The 20,305-nt window shown below is 34.4% G+C and overlaps 1 protein-coding gene across 19 annotated transcripts in view; it reads right to left on the bottom strand.

Moving 5' to 3' along the window:
* Rbp (RIM-binding protein) overlaps positions 1 to 20,305 on the bottom strand; it is a 409,454-nt gene that overhangs the window by 149,864 nt on the left and 239,285 nt on the right. For all 19 annotated transcript variants that reach the window (XM_069827954.1, XM_069827942.1, XM_069827940.1 and 16 more), the window contains 4 exons: positions 12,222 to 12,542; positions 9,236 to 9,380; positions 5,268 to 5,370; positions 423 to 612 (listed from right to left, as the gene is read on the bottom strand). In XM_069827954.1, the coding sequence (XP_069684055.1) occupies positions 423 to 612; positions 5,268 to 5,370; positions 9,236 to 9,380; positions 12,222 to 12,542 (759 nt within the window). The remainder of the gene's footprint in view (positions 1 to 422; positions 613 to 5,267; positions 5,371 to 9,235; positions 9,381 to 12,221; positions 12,543 to 20,305) is intronic.

Here is a 20,305-nt window from a genome sequence, read left to right as displayed (position 1 = left end):
TAGTTAGCTATTCGTTTCATTACATCCTTCATCAATTAAATTAATATCACATATTTAATCTTTTTATCTTATTTCACTACAACACATGTTACATCAATGTACAAATTGTGTTTATTTTAATCAATAAGCAAGCTATGTATATGTGCTTAACACGAAAACTGAATTTCAATCAAGTTATAATAATTTTTCACAAAAAATTCAAGTTTTATACAGAAACAAATATGAATTTTCAAACAAAAAATATAAAAAAAGACAAACTAGCAGTCTAAATCACAGAATGCTAAGCAATATTGGTGCATGCTAATGTAACATGCCTGTAGCTACAACAGCCACTGTTGTAAAGTGAGGGGAACAATGTGAGGCCATATAGAAACTAGACTTTGTGGTGCCAACAAATATGCAATAATATTTTTGTAACTAACCCATTAAGGCAAGAGCTTCTTGGGCCAGATCGTGAGCTATGTTTGTGGAACCACTGTCATCACCGTCCCGAAGGCCTTGTACCACTGCTTGGTGAAACTCTAACAAGTCGTCACCAACTAATTTCTGAATAAAATTAGATGGCACTAGTCCACGTCTCCCATCTAGCAGCTCTCCATCGAAGAAACCATCCTTCAAATACAAAACAAGACTAATTAAAACAACTTCAGAAGGACTTAGGAAATAGACAAATAAAACAACTCTCTGCTAAAGGCGACTTTTGTAAAAACATTTATAATCTTTGACAGAATTTAAAATACTTTTCTCAAACATACTCGTACTTCCAACTTCTTCCAACAGATTCTCATGTTACTACGCCAAGAAATAACACTTGGTCAATTTCCCTAATTTATATTAATAAAATTTGCAGCTGTAAATTTTCAAGTGTTTATGGACAATAGGTAGATTACATAGCTTCATTATTTAACAACAATTTAATGTGAAGGTACGAAGATTTCTTCGGAGTGGTGATATGGTATAAGAGAACAATGAGATAGTAATCAAAATGGTAGAGAAAACGAAAGTACGGAAAAAATGTATACCACAATTCCACTTTTAGCTGAATATTGGAGGATAAAACTTTAAATATAATAAAAAGAATATTCTTGTGTCATCAATACACAAAGGCGCGAATCTTATAATTACCACACGTTTTCACTAATCCATGTCCAGTATGACACATTACTAAGTTCATAAATATGACTCACCACATAACCCATACCGTACCTTTATATTTTTAGACGTAAATTTTAAGTGAAAATTTTAGCACCTATGATAAACTGAAATTTAGACCAATCACTTTGTTGTATGTGTAATTTAAGGGAGAAAGTACACTTTTATGAAAAAAAAAAAAAAAAAAAAATTCTATTTTTCTATTTATGTCTTTTTTACAAAATATACTTTTTTCTGTCTTGTAGTGAAAGAATTTCTTAAATCTCTCTAGATATGCATGTTACATTATCAGTTCCTTTAAAAATTTATCCTCTGTTGCTCGTTTTCCGAAACTTTAAATTTTACATTTGTTTTCCCTAATAGCTCAATATTTCTCTTTTCAGGTATTTTAATGACACTTTGCATGGTTTGTATGTTTTTGACATCTTAACAACTTTTTCATACAGTCAATAGTCATTATACACATTTTAAAGTAAGAATCATTCATTAATTCATAGGTCTGTGGAAAGCATCGGGAAAATGCAAGATGGATGCGTAATTTTCATCCAAAATTTAAAAAATGATTTTCTGAAAGACTTAATTTTTTCAATCCAAGAAAACTTTATTGCATAAAATATACATAGTTAAGTTTAGTTCAGCAACATTAATAGCACAGTATAGGTATTCATACAGGAAGGAAACTGTGTGATAACAGAGCTATGACAACATGTTAGCATAACATCACTAGAGCAACTGGTGGCAAACAACTGTAACTACATGCTCACCATATCTATTAACTTGGAAAAATAAATAAACACTTCACAAACTAATTCTGGAATGTAGGCTTTCACGACCGTCGTTATATGGATCGATGTTATCCGGGCTAAAGGACTGTAGTCTGTTGCTACCATATGTTTCGTCTGCTGCTATGGCAGACATCGTCAGTGATGTGGCACATGGGAGCACAAAGATCTCCTTAGCATGCTGGGAACGACTGGGACTGTGACTGGTTGCCTTGCGGTATTTAAGCCCAGGATGGATCCTGGCTCGCAGTTGTTGCCACGGTCCGCACCGGTGGCCGACATGTTGTGATGAGTTACCGGTGTGTTTGGCTGTTGTATGAATGGTTTAATGCGTGTGTTTCTCAGGGCTGGGTATCATGCTTGACTGACTTTAAGGCCTTCTTCCTTCTGGTTGAAGTTGTTCTTGTGTTTGTAGATTTCAATGGCCTCTTGATGTAATCTGGGATAGAAGTGTGGTGTCCCGCTTAGGATGTCAGTGTCCTTGAACCTGATGTTGTGCTCCCCTTCTTTATACGCGTGTTCAGCTACTGCTGACTTGTCTATGTAGCCTAGGCGGCAATTTCTTCAATGTTTAGAAATTTGGGTCTTGAAACTACGTTGAGTCGTCCCTATGTATACTGAGCCGCAGGAGCACGGGATCCTTTGAACTCCAGTAGTCGATAATCAGTCACGTTTGTCCTTAGCCGAACATAACCAACTGCGGGTCTGTTTTTTTGGAAGGAAGACTGTCTCTACGTCGTGTTGTTTTAATAGCTTGCTGATGCGATCTGTAACCTGTTTAAAGTACGGCAGAAATACGATGCCTCTCTTGATTAATGTAGAAGCATAGCTGAATGACATTATTTTTTTAATATACAGTGAAACCTCTCATTTACGGACATCGAAGGGACATAACAATCTGTCCGCAACTGGGAGGTGTCCCTTACTGGGAGGGAGGCTCACCAATCTAACAGTAAATTTATAATATGCATTAGGTATCCCTTCACGCTTTAAATGAAATGTATTACTGTTGTTTAATTCTAAATACAGCATACAGTACTACAGTAAATTCTTTGGGACTTTGAACTACAGTAGATAAGACCAAAAAACAAAAATACAGTACTGTGCCATGCAATTTTATTGTAGGTCTACAGTTATACAGTACTGTAATTTACAGTTGTCAACTTAACCTTTACGTTCAGGTGCCATGTCTCTCGAAACAGAACAACTGATTGAAGTGAAGAGAATAATCCTACTAAGTCCATCATGTGTCGGATACAATTTCACGATAGCGGAAACCTTGGACCCATCAGACAGGTTAAATTTTATGACTTTGTTTATCCACCCGCCAGTGGCGGCTGATTGACTGAGGCAAGTGAGGCCGGGCCTCAGTCACTTGGCTTAACTGAAATCAAATTTTGTGTTTTTATATAATGTATTAGTTATTTGAATTAAGCATATATCGCTGTAGAAGCATTTGAAAACTGTGATGTATATAGACCTGTTTTGCAGTAAAATTTGTTCCTGAGGCCGGGATTGCTCGTGCCGGGTCTGGCTTGTGATGTATATAGACCTGTTTTGCAGTAAAATTTGTTCCTGAGGCCAGAATCGTTCGTGCCAGGCCTGGCTTAATGCAATTCATGTCCTTTCACGGGCTTTGAGTTTACGCTTAAAACGTTGTAGCTGAGGCACAATTCGTCTGGCCTGGTCAGGTTTCACTCGTCCCATCTATGGGCCGGCCTCAAGGGTAGAGTGGGGTGGGAATAGCAGTGGTGACTTGTCTTCCTAACTAGGCCATAAATAACAAAATTCCAGCTCTTTGGCAGGCAGAGACCCACTCGATTCTCTCCCCTTATGTCTTAGTTTATGACTTAAGCGAGGGTGTTGTACTATTGTACTTCGTAGTACAATAGTGAATCTGGGCTAATGTTATATATTTCGGGAAACTATAAACAGAAACAAATGCGAGAAATAATGCTGGTGCAGTTAATTCATTGTTAGAGTGTCCTTTTTCGAGAAGAAATAATACTGAAAGAAAGGAAGTTTTAAATAAAGAGAGAGACTACCGAGATACCTACGACATCGCTGATAATTTTTCTGACATAATCTTAAAACGCGAGTTTCTATTGCATCCTGGTATGGGCAACGTAAATGGTTAAGTGGTAATGTGATGCAAAATAAACTTCTCTTGGCCTTGTTTGCTGCTGTCAAAGGAAAAAAATAAAAAGAAAAGAAAGAAAGAAAGGGGGATTTCAACACATAATATGGGATGCTTCATCGCACTGCAACAATCACTGAAACTCGGAGCATAACAGCTTATTTGGTGAGTGAATTATTTTTCATTAATAGTAATAAGAATAGACTAATAATAGTAATAATAATACAGTAATACTGATATTAATAATATAATAATAATAATTAATATCATAAACATTTCCTATCGGAGGCACTTAAACTAGTTGCATCTGGCCTCACCGAGGATTTCGATCACCGGCCGCTACTGCCACCCACTTCCAGCTAACAAGGGGTAGCCGGCTGGGCTAGTGGTAGCCTACGAGACCTTTATGTTATGTTTCATGTAAAGGAATTTCTGTACTAAATTTTCCATTTTTGTAACACATTAGGTTTTCAAATCCAAGTTCTGTCTGCAGTCAGGAACTATGGCAAGCTTTGGGACTGTGAAACAGCTGTCCGTGTCCGTGTCTGAGAGTGTCCGTAAACGAGAGATAATTTATCATTATTTCTATATCATTTCAGTTGGGACATAATAATCTGTCCGTATATGAGGAGTGTCCGTATTTTGGGGGTTTCCGTAAGGAGAGGTTTCACTGTATTTCAATCACTCCATTGATTATAATAAACTTGTATTTCAAAAGAAATCTGATAAAACTAACTGTAGAAGATGAAGAAGAGTAAATAGAAAATCTTATGGTAAATATATATATATATATATATATATATATATATATATAGTGTTGAAATTTGTGTTAAACTTGTACAGTCTTATGTTAGACAAAAAAATGTGACTGGCTGCCATATGCTAAGTCCCATTCAGAAGACTTCCGTTGATTCCTTGAGAGAGCTTAGATTTACACGTCAAGGAATATCTTACACACAACTCTGCTCTGTTTTTTCTTTGTTTTCTTTGTTTGTTGCTTTTCTGTCTGTTTATAGGTCAAGTGTTTTGAATAATCTATAGGAGTAAATTAGGTGCAAAATATCCTTTCTCTAGCCATGTGAACCAATGCGCTGCCTGAAGTGGACTTCGACGAATTCAAGCTACAGGACAGTGGTCATTTTTTGTGTCTAGGGCTGTACATACATGCACTTAGAATGAAAATAACATAATCATACCTCGTCCATGTTTCCCCAGACAAGGAGGTAGTCACCTGCGTTTATAGCCAATTCAGCTTCCGGGTTTTCGTTAGGCGATTGCTGGAATGGGTCATAGGAGTACCTAAAAAGTAAACCCAGAAGCTAAATAAATATCGAAATTAGAGTTTCAATTTTTATACCTGTATTTATTTAACATAACATAGATTCTACTCCAATATTGCATAAGCTTCAGGAATTGTTATCATAATAAAGTATAAAGAAATTGTTGTGTTGTTTATTCAAATGTCCGAAGCTAGGTTGCAAACGCATGAGGTGACTAAGCCAGGAGATAGTGGAGTAGGGTGACCAGTTCCTTTCACCTTCCACTTCATACATCGCTAATATAAAGAAATTAGGAGTTGGTTATTTATCTGTAATTATATCCATTATCGGTACATCATGAAGACATTTTCTTCCTGTAAGGTGTCTTTCTTGTTTCAAAAACTGAAACAAACTTCCGGGATTATTTTCGGTCATTGGTCCTTTGAGGTATATTTTTAGCAGCTTAGAGATCACACTATTTGTGTTCTGGTGCAACAGTCTCTTACTGTATTCTGGACTAAAGATGTGAAGACAGTAAAGTGTGTAAAAGGAATGACAAGCAAACAATCTCATGGGGGCAGATAAAAAAGTTAATTTTCTTTCTTCCATCACATTAATAATGTCAAAACAAGTGTTTGTACAAATTTTGACCACTGAGCGCAATTACGAGGGCCGTATAAATAAGTTTCCCTGGGGCCGTTTACAGAAAGAAGCCACAATTTCATTTTAAAAATTTATTGAAACAGATACAGCAACTGTTGAGCTATTTTTCAACATATTTCCAACATTTGAGACATTTGTCATACCATGGAATCGACAGAGATGCAGACGGCTGTGACACACTGGTTCCAATCCCAGGCAGCAGACTTGTACGACACAGGGATACCAAATTTGATCCCACAGTATGACAAATGTCTCAATTCTGGTGAGGAATATGTTGAAAAATAGCCAGCGGCAGTTCCTCTATATGAGCACAGGAGCACGTGAACACCTTAAAAACCAACAATAATCATACATATTACAGTATTAATATTATTACATCTATTACTTTCCAATGTGGAATGACGTTCCTACACTTTTCGTCTCGAGAGAATGTCCCATTCGTGTGTCGTGTGTCTTTAAATCTCCATTGCACAGGTTGACAGCAGCTCGCACAATTTTTCTCTAGCATGGTGAAATAGCCTGAGGCGAGAATATTTTCTGGTTTGTTACAATGGTTACAATAGCTCTGCTCGCACAGGTCTTAACGTGCTAGTGACAGAGAAACAGAGATGCTCCATCTCCCTTGGGTCTGGCATCCTTTTCCTTTCTCCCTCTTTCCTCGTTTTCTCTTTCTTTTCAAAATATGCGCGGGAGCTGATTCTGTTGTCTTTTGTTCAGCAAAGTAAGGAAAATACAAGCTGCATTGGTACGTATTGAAAGTTGAAACAGTAACACTTTAAGTTTGGAGACGGACGTGTGTGAAATTGTATGTTACATTAAAAGAGGATTAAAACATTCCTCCGCACCATGACAGAAGACCGATTAAGTACATTGGCTATGTTGGCAGTGGAAAAAAACTTGTTAACGACATCAGAGACTTCAATAATAAAGTTATTGATAAGTTTGCATCTCTCAAAACTAGGCGCATGGAGCTTCTCTACAAATAAATCCAGATCTTCAACACCATCTACAACAGCAGTGAAGTTGAGTCCTATGAATTACTTTTACTCTACTCTTGTTTAATGGTTTTAATTTTGGTTTATATGCGTAGATTTGGTACATGCATATTAGAACTGGTTATCTCTGACGTGTGACTCAGCTATACGAGAACATATCAGTGTATTCATTACTCTTCTTTTTTGTGAACACCCATCCAAGAAAGGCACGAGACACCACTGAAAATAGCTGTATCTGTTGCAATAAATATTTCCATGAAATTGTGTTTTATTTCTGTATACAGCCCCAGAGAAACTTACTTTCTGTACGGTCCTCGTAATTGTACTCGAATGACCAAAATTTGTATAAGTTTTGACATTATTAACATAGTGGCAGAAAAAAAAAATAACTTTTTTATCTACCCCCATGAGAACGTTTGCTTGTGAGTACTGCAAAGAAACACATTTCAATACTAATTTTATCCATTATAACATTCTCTTTGAACACATGTCTAGTATAGAGAACTGATGAACAAGCTGTTCAGTTGTTAATACGTCAATCATATTAGTAACAATATAACATCGTGATTTAAGTAAAGAACACCTTTAATTTTAACTTATTTATGTTAAGACAAACAAAAAATATTAAAGTGCAAATAATTCACTGTAAATATTTATAACAGTCCAATTGTAGAGATTAATTATTAACAAACATTAAATATAAATAAGATTTCAATAAATAATTTATGATTAATAAAAATCCATATTAAAAGATACGCAGACAAAACAATGTGTCAAAATTCCCCTTTCGATAGAAGACCTTATAGAAGCTTGTATTTTTGTTAAAATTCTAAAAGTAAGTTTGGGATCACACCTTTAATTTCTGTATCTTCAGCACAATATTGTAATACTAGAAAGTTTAATTTTAATACGTATCTGTATAAGCCACTTTAGGAAGAGCTAAATGCTGGCACTGTAATAGAGAACACTTGTCTTTCTTTGGTTGCCTCTCTAAATCACTCAAACTCTAAATAAAAACATAAAATATACTATACTTACTTACTTACAAATGGCTTTTAAGGAACCCAAAGGTTCATTGCCGCCCTCACATAAACCCGCCATTGGTCCCTGTCCTGAGCAAAATCAATCCAATCTCTAGCAACATATCCCACCTCACTCAAATCCATCTTAATATCATCTTCCCATCTATGTCTCGACCTCCCCAAAGGGCTCCCAACTAACACTCTATACGCATTTCTGGATTCGCCCATGCGTGCTACCTGCCCTGACCATCTCAAACGTCTGGATTTAATATTCCTAATTATGTCAGGTGAACAGGTGAAGAATACAATGTGTGCAGTTCTACATTGTGTAACTTTCTCCATTCTTCTGTAACTTCATCCCTCTTACTTACTTACTGGCATTTAAGGAACCTGGAGGTTCATTGCCGCCCTCACATAAGCCCGCCATTGGTCCCTATCCTGAACAAGATTAATCCAGTCTCTATCATCATATCCCACTTCCCTCAAATCCATTGTAATATTATCTTCCCATCTACGTCTCGGCCTCCCCAAAGGTCTTTTTCCCCTCGTGCCAGAGAATCAGTCCCATTCCGAGGCTTATTTAGAGGTTTCGTAACAAGCTGTTTTTTTTACGGTGATGGGTTGTTAGCCCTTCGCCCAACTCCCAAGCTGGAGGACCACCCCTCATCGGCTTTCCGCAACTGCTTATTCAATATATTCACAGCTACCCTCCATATCTGGAGGCCGTCTCCTCGATCTGCAACCTGAGGACGCGGCTTCATCCCTCTTAGCCCCAAATATTTTCCTAAGCACCTTATTCTCGAACAGTCTTAACCTCGGTTCCACTTTTAAAGTGAGAGTCCAAGTTTCACAACCATATAGAAAAACCAGTAATATAGCTGTTTTATAAATTCTGACTTTCATGTTTTTTGAGAGCAGACTGGAGGACAAAAGCTTCTCAACTGAATAATAACAGACATTTCCCATACTTATGCGTTTAATTTTCTCCCGAGTGTCATTTACATTTGTTACCATTGCTTCAAGATATTTGAACTTTTCCACTTTCTCAAAGGATAAATTTTCAATTTTTATATTTTCATTTTCATTTCGTACTATGTTCTGGTCACGAGACATAATCATATATTATTTACTTTCAAACCTATCTCTTTACTTGCTTCAAGTAAGTAATTTGTATTTAAGTATAAATTTATTACAGTACCAATTTTTCCTGCGTTTGCATACATACCTGGCTATATAAACATAGCAGCGACCCTTGCCTGGGACATCCAGCATGTCCACCTTGTTCTCTGCAGCACCAGTCTGTTGTAGTTGATCAGCCGGAAATGTTGTAAATACCCCCGGAAGATTTCCATTAAGGAAATTATTCCTTGCTGTGGGAACAAATAAATACCGGTAAATAATATTCTGATTAAGTATACAACAATTTAATTTTTCCTAAAATATCGAAGATGAATGTCAGTGAGCGACAATCAGAATTTACGAAACTTTCTTTAAAAGAGAATAAATTTCAACATGGTTTTGTGATATGACAATAGGCAGAAAATGTAACAAATTGTCTATAATAGTGGATTTATAAAAGTTATTTTAGAGCTTTAAAAGAAGCAAATTAAGTTATTTTATTGTTATAAATGGGATTTTACTATTTCCATTGTATGATAACTTATGCATTAGTCGAAATATGTAAAATCGTATATTCTGGTGAACTCTATACATGGTCTGCAGACGTATTGTTGGAATAACAGTAACAAATAACAGTACAATTCATACATATTTACCGAAAATGCATTAATTTTTATGTTACTTTTACATACAATTTACCCTATTGTAATAGGTATTAGACCTACATTTCCTATAATATATTAAACAAGGGTTATTTCTGATATTCTTTGCATAAAGACGTCGTATTTATCTGGAAACTGCAACATAATGCTTGGATGTATGTATCACGAAACACATCAGTACAGCTTTTCGTGTTTGTACTGTGTTAAAAAAAAGTTCTATGTTTTATTGATATATTCGGCATAAGAGATGTGTTAAGTCTCAAAAATCAAGCACTGTTGCATGAAACGACATGTGTGAAATGCGGAGTAGCATGAAGCTCGTGTACCATTAACCATTATGCATTTTCAGTAGTAGATACAACTGAAGGACACATTCTCGCCATACAATCTCGCTATGGATGAAATCATGGATGCATTCCTTTCATCTGTTACCGAAGAGCTGAAGGACAGAATGATATGTAGGGGAGAAGGGGGCACATTTGAACATTTGTTCTATATACTTTTTTTATTCACATCCATTATCAACTTTCTGAACTTTAAATGGAACAGAATTATAAGACAATGCTTAATGAACACCTCAGAATTTTATATTTGCAGAAATTACATATAGGACTTTCACTTCAAAACTTCCCAGTCTAAATAACTAATTATTTAAATTGAATTCAATTTAAACAAAAAACACGTCAACTTAGATAATGAGGAGGAAGTCTGAAACCAGGTTTAATAAAATTGCATTTTAGATTTCATCCCCCACGCCCACTTTGAAATTTCAAGTGGCACCCCTGTATTTTTATATTTAAATATGAAAAAGTATTCAATTGTTTATACACCTCGTTCATTTGTTTTCGCATCTTTTATTTTATATTGTCGCCTGACAACCTGGATTGTTGTTATATTGTTGATAGAGCTGAAGAGAATAAAGCTACAAAAACTTTTTTTAACATTTCATGTAATAGTTGTGTTTATGTATTAAATTATTTTAAAATTGTGTATACCTTGAAGAGAGAATATAAATCATCCTTACTGATTAAATTTGGGAAATTACACAAAATAAGCTGTGTTTTCATCCTACAGTCAACTGATAATAACAAAAATACAGATTGCCAGACAACGATCGAAAACAAAAGATGCGAAAACAAATAAATGAATGAGGTGTATAAACAACTGAATGTTCTTTCGTATTTAAGTATAAAAATATAGGGGTCCAAATCATCTGTTAAAGAACTAATTAACGGTCAAATATATTAGGTAAAGAGCACTACTTTGGGTACGGGTTCCTCATTTTTTCTTTAAAACTAGTGAAGTCCACATCAAAGAGCTCCATTTTCATAGTGCAAGCATTTCTTCCTGAATTCTCCAGTCGTTTGACACTATCACTTCTCTCTGTTTTACTGCAGTTTTCAGCTTTACAATGTGTAAATTTCCACGTTTGTCAAAACCTCTACATAAACCGAATTGTCCAGCTACCTCTTCCACTTGTCCAACATAGAGAACTTTAGTTTCCTTTGTTGCATATTATGTTAAAAAAATTCCTTGGTGTTATTTCTTTCTACAGCTACTATATATTGTAGAGTTCCACCTGGTTCCACATAAACCTGATATTGTAGATATAACTCTTGACAGACTGGTGTTCTCATTCTGAGTTGTCATGTAGCTTCATGAAGCCCTAAAGTCAGTCAATGCCAGCAATTCTGTTATTATCTCATGTTTCAGTATACTTGCAAGCTAACTGACGAGCATAATCATATGATAATCAACATATATTTATGTAAGTCATGCCACAATTACTTTTAGTACATTTAGTAATATAATTAACTAATTCGGACTCCTGCTACTCGCTGAACAGTTGTTGGCTCGTGTATTGCGAATCATATTTTCCACTTATGTCATCACCTTATCGAACTTCTTCATTTGGTAAAATAATGGAGTGTAAGACATGCCATACTTTGAAACTTCAACTCTTAATGAAAGTTTTCCTTCACTGGCAGACCTTGCTGTTTCCTGAATAACTTCATTGGATAATTCATGCTTATTCTTTTCTTTATGTATGTCTGAACAATTTTATGCCCTAAAAACAAATAAAATATCATCAATAAATTCGTTATATTAAACTTTTAAAACTTTTTCACAGTATTGTTAAATTATTGTTGTGGAGCAGTTCTGAATACTGTTCAAATGTTCCTTCCAATTCAGGATATCATCAATAATGGATCTACTCAAACAATGTTTGTTTCTTAACTAAAGGGTAAGATCCATGCTTTTAAGACAGAAGTTTGAAGAGTAACGTACTGGTAAAGATATGAATTAAAGAAATACTTTTATTCGGCTACCCAATCATTGACAGAATAGGAGTGGTAAGCACAATAATCCTCAGGCTGCAGTGGAAGCCTTTGGGTTCCTCTTCCACACAAGAAAAAAAAACGAACTTACTGTCCAGGTCGTAGTGCGTGGTGAGAATGGCTGGCACTGTGGCAGGCAGCTGTGGCATGAGCCTATGTTGCAGCTGTGTTGATTGAGGCACTAGCCCCTGAGGTACCAACCCTGCAGCTGTCTGCATCATGTACTGCGTTGGCTGTGCAGGCTGAAACTGTGCTTGTTGGACAAATTGTAATTGTGTAGCAGGCCCCGTAGGAGGTGCAGGCAGCATAGGAAGGCTTGTAATGAAACCTATCGTTTCCCCACTGGCGACTGCTGTAGAAGGAGCGCCCATTACTCCTCCCACTGGAGCCGTGGAAACATTTCCAGTCAGACCTAGGAGACATGAATAATCAGATGATTATTCCTGATCACAGTGTACTTACTGAATGGAAACCGCGTCAGTGTACAGCGTCTGAAGAAGTTCTATAGCCTTTAATAATGACCAATAAACTGTGGTAACATTAAATATAACATCGGAACTTTGAATATAATTTAAGGTACGAAATTAGAAGTTAACATAGGAAAAAACATCTGATAATGTTTCTGAACCTTTACATTCCATTTATAAAAAGTCAATATTTGTATCTCAGTCACAGGCAAAATTTGCAGAAAAATAAGTACTATATGACAAAATGTACCTTAATTTCGAGTATAAAAATTGTATTTATGATCCATTAATATTTTTAATTAATCGAAATACATAAAAAAACATTTTTTATTCCGATTATGAAGTACAATTGGATCAAAATACTAATATCAAATAATGTTTTATTTCAAAATATATCACTTATTTTGACTGCTTGTCAGGAAGTAGTTACAAGGTCAGATATCTGCACTAAAATGTCTACAATATTCTATCTTCGAAACGTATAATTTCGTTATTTTCTACATAACAGCACAAAAGAATTCGTTCTTCTTTCAGAAAGACATGAGTTCTTAAGTAATGATATGTCTGGTAAACACTGAGTAAACGTTTAATTTCTTAAATAATTATATCTGAAGAGAATGAAAACAATCACCTTATTTTTAAATATATAATTGGCGCAACAATTAATAGAGGGCCAACCAGCCTACTGCTGATCTCACGTCCATATGCCTCAGCAGAGGTGAACGATCATCCAACCAGTACGGGGTAACGTGGGGTTAGCACGATTATCCCCTACAGCCGTTGTAACTGGCTTTCGAAATTGTATTTCGTTACTCATTGAACGTAAAATATAACACATTACTGGTATCTTATTCCTTTTATGTTTAGCATTATTTTAATTTACCTTTCTTTCCGGATATGAGGGTACTGTTATTTGACTTGATATTATCTCAGTGCTCTAAGATAAAGTGATACTCATTATTTAAATAAGTGTAGGTAATAGATTAATTATCAGTAACTAAGATAAATCGTAGTATTAATATGGCCAGATGCAAGTAATTCTTTAATCGAATGAAATAAGGAACATATTGGTATACTTGTGTAGGCCTACCATTATTTTTCAAATTATGTAAAGAAAAACATTTGCAACATTTAAACTAAGAAACTGAGATTAGTGAAGTCAAAGCTGGCATCTGTTTCAAAGAAAGAAATGAAAACTTCGTCTGATTTCCACTTAAAATGCTGTGAATAGCAGCCATTTGTTTTCAAGAGTTCACTTACTACAATAATAAATCTAGTATCAATATTTAGATATTATTTTTGCATAATTTTCTTTAGTTTCATGTCATTACATATAGTTTCTTCACAAAATGATGAACAATATTAAGCACTTCACAAAAATAATAATAGACTGAATTTATTTCCATTAAATATACAGAATGTTCGTAACTTAATGTGCAACAGTGCAGGGGCGTAGTTCTTCAGTAATTCTAGAGTGATACAACCCAACATACTCCTATAGTAAATCAGACCATCGCAAGTTATGTTATGTTTTATTTAACGACGCTCGCAACTGCAGAGGTTATATCAGCGTCGCCGGATGTGCAGGAATTTTGTCTCGCAGGAGTTCTTTTATATGCCAGTAAATCTACTAACATGAGCCTGTCGCATTTAAGCACACTTAAATGCCATCGACCTGGCCCGGGATCGAACCCGCAACCTTGGGCATAGAAGGCCAGCGCTATACCAACTTGCCAACCAGGTCGACCAGACCATCGCAAAGATGATAACATGTGAACGATTATCTCTTCTTGCGACGACAAACACTGTAACATGTTACTGAAAGGGTAATCACACTGATCACTGTACATGTAAATACAACAGAGTATAAATAATTGATTAAATGGCGATCTTACTCGTGTTAATTACGTAAGCTGTAAGCCGCACATGCTTACGTAATTAACACGAGTAAGATCGCCATTTAATCAATTATTTATATTCAAGTGTTAAAATTGGTGTAAGAAAGATTCAACATGGACAACAGAGTATGTTCTTGTATCTACAGGGGCAACTGAAGAAATAGGTTCAATGTTGTGTGAAAATGTCATTCATATAGGTACGCTCACCAAGAAAATGCTGATATTGTGTCACTGTACAGATTGTGCAATGATAATGCCTCAGATGCTGAGCGTGAATCTCAGATACGTTTTCCAGATCTTAAGCAATTGCTGCATGTCCTAGAGTTGGTCATTCTACAGTTTGGAATGAACTACATGATGAAGGCATATATCTATATAATAATTAGCCTGTGCTGCATCTAAAACATGAAGACTTCCCTCGTCATTTGAACTTTGTCATTGGCTGATAGTCCATCCAGAAACAATTAAAAACATTTCATTCACAGACGAGGTAACCTTCACCAGGGTTGGAGTTTACAGTTCACGAAATACGCACATATGGACATTGCAGAATCCATGTAAGATTAACAGGGACTTCCATCATATATTTAAAATAAATTTATGGTTTGAAATGTGAATGATCAGCTGTTGGATCCTTTTTTTTATTAAAGGAGATATGAAAGGAGCAAGATCTGAAATATTTGTGAGGTACGATTTTTCACTCTTGTTAGAGTGATATTCTCTTGACAGTACAATAAGACATGTACTTCCAACACGACGACGCACCAGCCCATTTCACTCAACATGTGAGAGCACTTTAAACCAATGTTATCCAAAACTCTTGATAAATCGTGATGGAAATCAACCCTGGCCGCAAGATCCTCAAATCTCTTAACTATAGATTATTACTTGTGGGCTCACATGAAAACTTTGGTTTACGAGGCAGAATTTGAGACTGAAGTGCAGTTATTGCAAAAAAAAATTGACACTGCTACAGAGCGCATAAGACATCATCTTACCATTATTGTAGAAGCCACGCATTCAATATTGAGTCGAGCTAAAAAGTGTAGGGAAACTCAAGAAGGACCTTTCAAGCCAAACCGGCATTAACCACACACATATTCATCTGTTCACTGTATCTTGTATTTTTTTTTTGTGCTCTTGTTTAATGTTGTAACAAGCTATTGTAAACTTATGAAGACCTGCCTTTTTTGCTATTATTTTGTATATTTCCGTTTCGCACTATTTCGAGGTAGAGATAGATTTTTGCAGGGCTTTGTTAATTTCATAATAATGAACAGATACCTTTTATATGTAGTTTGATATTATTGGCCATTCTAACATATACTATCAGAGAAATTGTCCTCAAAAGTTTACAACTTTAGGCTTGTGTAGGCCTATCTCGTAAACTACTAGAATTTTTACTAAGGTACTGCATGTTAGGTTAAATCGATAAATAGAATTGACTAAGGTATATGTCCTTAAAATGTTACACATTAAATTATGAACACCCTGTGTAATATATATGATAACTGACTTACTTTCTTATTCGTCTTTATAAGCGTGTTAATTGCATTATACATGCACCAATAATGACCTGGCTATCCTGTTGTAAACCAGTGCAGTTGCCAAATGTGAATCATGAAGCTCCAATGCATATTTCTTGCATGCTTATCAGTTATGCTAGATACATGGTGCAGTAACCTGTGACAGAACTAAAGCAGTATAGGTCTCTGATATACAGGATAATCCAGCGTACCAATGAGATCAAAAATTGTCGTAGCATACTGCAGAAAAAAATTAAAGCTTGAGCATCAGTAGAGTATAATATGTTAACTATATTGTTATGACCAATTTAATATTTCACTTATGTTTGAAGTTATGTTACATTTCAAACTGCCATATTGGGGAAGTTACAAATGCTTCTTTAATTGTCTCATAACTGTGTAAAGAAAAGAGAATAAATTCATAAAGGCGCCATTTACGTCACGATAAAAATTTTGTATAGAATTATGATTTTTGCTCAATAAATAACTCCTGGTTACATAAAAATCAAATCATTTTACACGGATAAAACTACAACATAATTTCTTAATTTCATGTTCATTAAATTGTAATTTTAACTGTACAATGAAAATACTGCTACTTTATTTCACCATTTTATTTTACAAACCGTTAAAATTTAATATAGATTTAGTTATTTTTGTGGGTTAAAAGTTGTACATTACTGGTATTGAAGGTTATCGTAAAACAAGTGATGAAAGCAGTACAGTACCGTATAGACAGACAGAACTTAAGAATTAATGGTTACAGAAATTGAAAATTTGACAAAAATAAGCAAAGTATAATATTACTAAAATTAATTCAATATAGCAATGGATGTATGAGAAAATTTTATCAAGTAGTTCTGAGTTCATTACAAATAAAAATTAATGGTATCTTTGATGACATTTCTAATACAGTACATATCTATATTTGAAGACTTTATATAATCTGCTGATAGTAATCAACTCCTAAAAGAAATTCTTTAACAACAGAATTACACTAAAATTGTGTCAAATACGGAGATGCTGATAAATGACAATTGATCAGGAAACTGCCTAAATTTCCAGAATGTGTCTGAGAATAAGAGAGTTGTTTAGTTAATTTTAGTTGCAGAGTTTTAGTATTATTAACTTCTTGTTTCGAATACAGATATAACTTCTACATTCATAAATAATGCAATCACTATTAAACCGTGTAAAGCAATAGACTATGAAAGACTTTTGCCTCTTGTAGCTCTGAATTTAGATATAATCAGAATACATGATCAAATTGGAACATGCGAATTATTTTGTATAACAGAGCTCTCATAGAACAGCCTTTCATTAGCCTGATGAAGTGGCAAAGACATACATGTTCAAAAAATATATGAATATTTCGAGGTTGCTCTTATTCATTTACCTGATCATAACATTCCACCACGCTCTGGTATAGAATATTAAAATATTATAAAGAGGTAGAAGAATAACGAAGTGGTGTAGCCATGGGAGAAGTAGATACCAGTACCGGTACACCATTAAAATGTCCTACATCTACTTATGCTTTTAATTGCTTGGCTGTAATAAAAGCTCCATTTACATTGTCTTAAATCGATTAGGCCTACAATTTTCTCTGTGAAAATTTTAGGTCTCATCAAAAATTTATACAAAATGTTAACTATTTATGTGATATGTCTGAACTTATACAATAAAATGCAATAAAAAGACATAGTTCGAAACTTCCTTAATTTTTTATTTATATTTCTTAAACAGCTATGAAGGACCAAACCCTCTTGTGGGATGAATTGGAATAATAAATACTAACTTCAAATAGATGAAACTTAGAAATCAATTCGCGTGCAGTTTTTCACAGGACCTCGATGTAGATTTTTCAGACTGTGACTATGAATGTACTGGTACTATGATTTTTCGCGTATTCGAAGAAACATAAAAATAAATTGAATTTAATTTTATAAGTGTTAATATTTCTCAATTATCTTACGATATAGTAAACTGCTTGCGTATCTTGCCTGTGACCTCCTTCCTTTAAGAACATAATATGAAGGAGTTGTATTAGCGAATAAGTAAGGATATTCTTCATGTTTCGTGTTAAATTAATAGAAGTGCTAAGGATTGCATATCGAAATAGTACGCTATTTTTTTCTGAGTAAAGGAGATAAAAAGATTTGAGACTTGATAATCATATTATTATGTAAATCATAAACATTAATTCTCAGTGCCATGAAATGCAATTAATACAGCTTAAGGAAAATATAAATTATGATAAATACAGTGTTGCCAAAAAGTTTAGGGACACCTTATAATTCTTATAAAATGCTGCCCTGCCCTTAAATTATTAGAGAAACTAACAAATGTTTTTAACTGTTGATTAACAATAGCAAAGACTAAATTTTAATGCAATTTCGGTATTTGTATGATGACTGTTAGTCCTTACAGGTAATGTATAAGCTTTTCAAACAAAATAAAAAAATCTTACATTTTCAATATTAAAGTTGAAAATGAATAACTAATTGGGTCACGATTCTCAACTGTTGCTGGATAATGTAGGATATATTACTTTTTAAATTAGCAAAGATAAAATATTTGTAAAAAAAATTCTTTGTGAATGTCCTAGCAGTTAATCTTACGATATTACTTTGTGATAATTTATACAAAGAGATTATTGTGTACAATCGCTGGTTGTGTACAGTTTTGTACAAAATGCTGCAGTGAAAATAATAATTTATATTCTCCCACTTCATTTTATAAAGATTGTGGTTGTAATGAAATAAACAAAGCATAGAAGTAACAGAAACACACGAATTGCTTACTTTTAAGCATTTCTTAATTATCTTGCTTTTCTCACTTTTATGTTTATTTTCATGTTACATATGAGATATATGCAATATATTGCAATACAAAATAATACGAACAAAGCAACACAACATTAAAGTTACATCATGAATTCATTTAATCCCTGCAATTCAAGAAAAGTAAACAAAGCCTTCATCAATAACGTAATTTTTGAGTCAATTATACATTACTTTTTGAAAACCTGTTACCACTTTTCCAAAAGCAGAAACAAGCAAATACATAAAATGTTAGAAATTCAGAAATAATTGTTAAATGAAGATTATGCCAGCTATTCTCCCAAAACCCATTTCCAAGTGTCGATATACTGTATATGTGCAGGCACTACCTGGAAACAAAACTCAATTATTTTAATGGACCCTACATAATAACTATCTAACACATGTCAACAGAAACAACTACGTTCAGACTTAAAAATACACTTAATATGAAAGTAATGCACGTTTATACCTGCCAATATTGGCTACACCACTAAATTACAATATAAAAGCTCTACGAAAACCAACAATGACTGTCTTTATTCTCACTTGTTTATGCATGGTATCAGTTACCTCTAATGGAAAGGTGAGAGGTGTATACACTATGTGACTGGCAGGCACCATTCTACGTGTCATGTAATGCAGCACTAGCGCCATCAACGAAGACTATCTATCAACTCGCTTCAGATTGAGGAAAGCATAACCAGTCTGAACAATTTTTATTTCTTTTTCCTCATAATGATAACGGAATATAAATATTTAATTTGTGTCATTTAGTAATAAGAAGAATTATTTTTTTATTTATTTAAAATAACTAATCTTACACTACATACCTACGAAAGAAATTTATGTAACAAACTTCATTTCTCAAACAGGTGCAGTCTTGAAGCAACAGAGTGAGTAGAATAGGATACCTACTGTTAATTATAAAAAAATTGTTAAATTTAACAGTCTGCGCCAATAAGAAATTGAACAGACCAACCATGTAACAGTTATTAAGTGCTAAATAACTCATGTGCAAGTCCAGCTGTCATACTTTCGACATCACAGCAAGCAAGAAACATCTGAAAAGAACTGAACAGAACTAATTTGAATCAACTGTATTCTGACGAAACCAACAAAATATTTGCTATTGAAAAACAGACGAAAATAGGAATAGGAAATCTGTTTCTAATGCAAAATACACTATTGAGCGACTACATAGGTTAGGGAGAGGGTAAGCAACTCAATACTTCATGACAGAGAAAGATTATTGCAAGAGATGGGGTTAGACAACATGCACTTACCATAGGAGAAGACAGATGCTGCTGCTCAAGATTATTCATTACAACAAATTACACAGACTAATCTAGCAAAGAAATTCATGTCTTGCCTCCATATCTACACTTATCTTCCTTCTAATCATCCATTTAATGTTACTAAAATTGAATGATATTGATTTTATATATCCAACAATTTACAA

This window comes from Periplaneta americana, chromosome 6 (assembly GCF_040183065.1).
Source record: "Periplaneta americana isolate PAMFEO1 chromosome 6, P.americana_PAMFEO1_priV1, whole genome shotgun sequence".
NCBI classification, from domain to species: domain Eukaryota; kingdom Metazoa; phylum Arthropoda; class Insecta; order Blattodea; family Blattidae; genus Periplaneta; species Periplaneta americana.
Note: the sequence above shows the minus strand (reverse complement) of the source record. Positions and strands in the feature narration are given on the sequence as shown.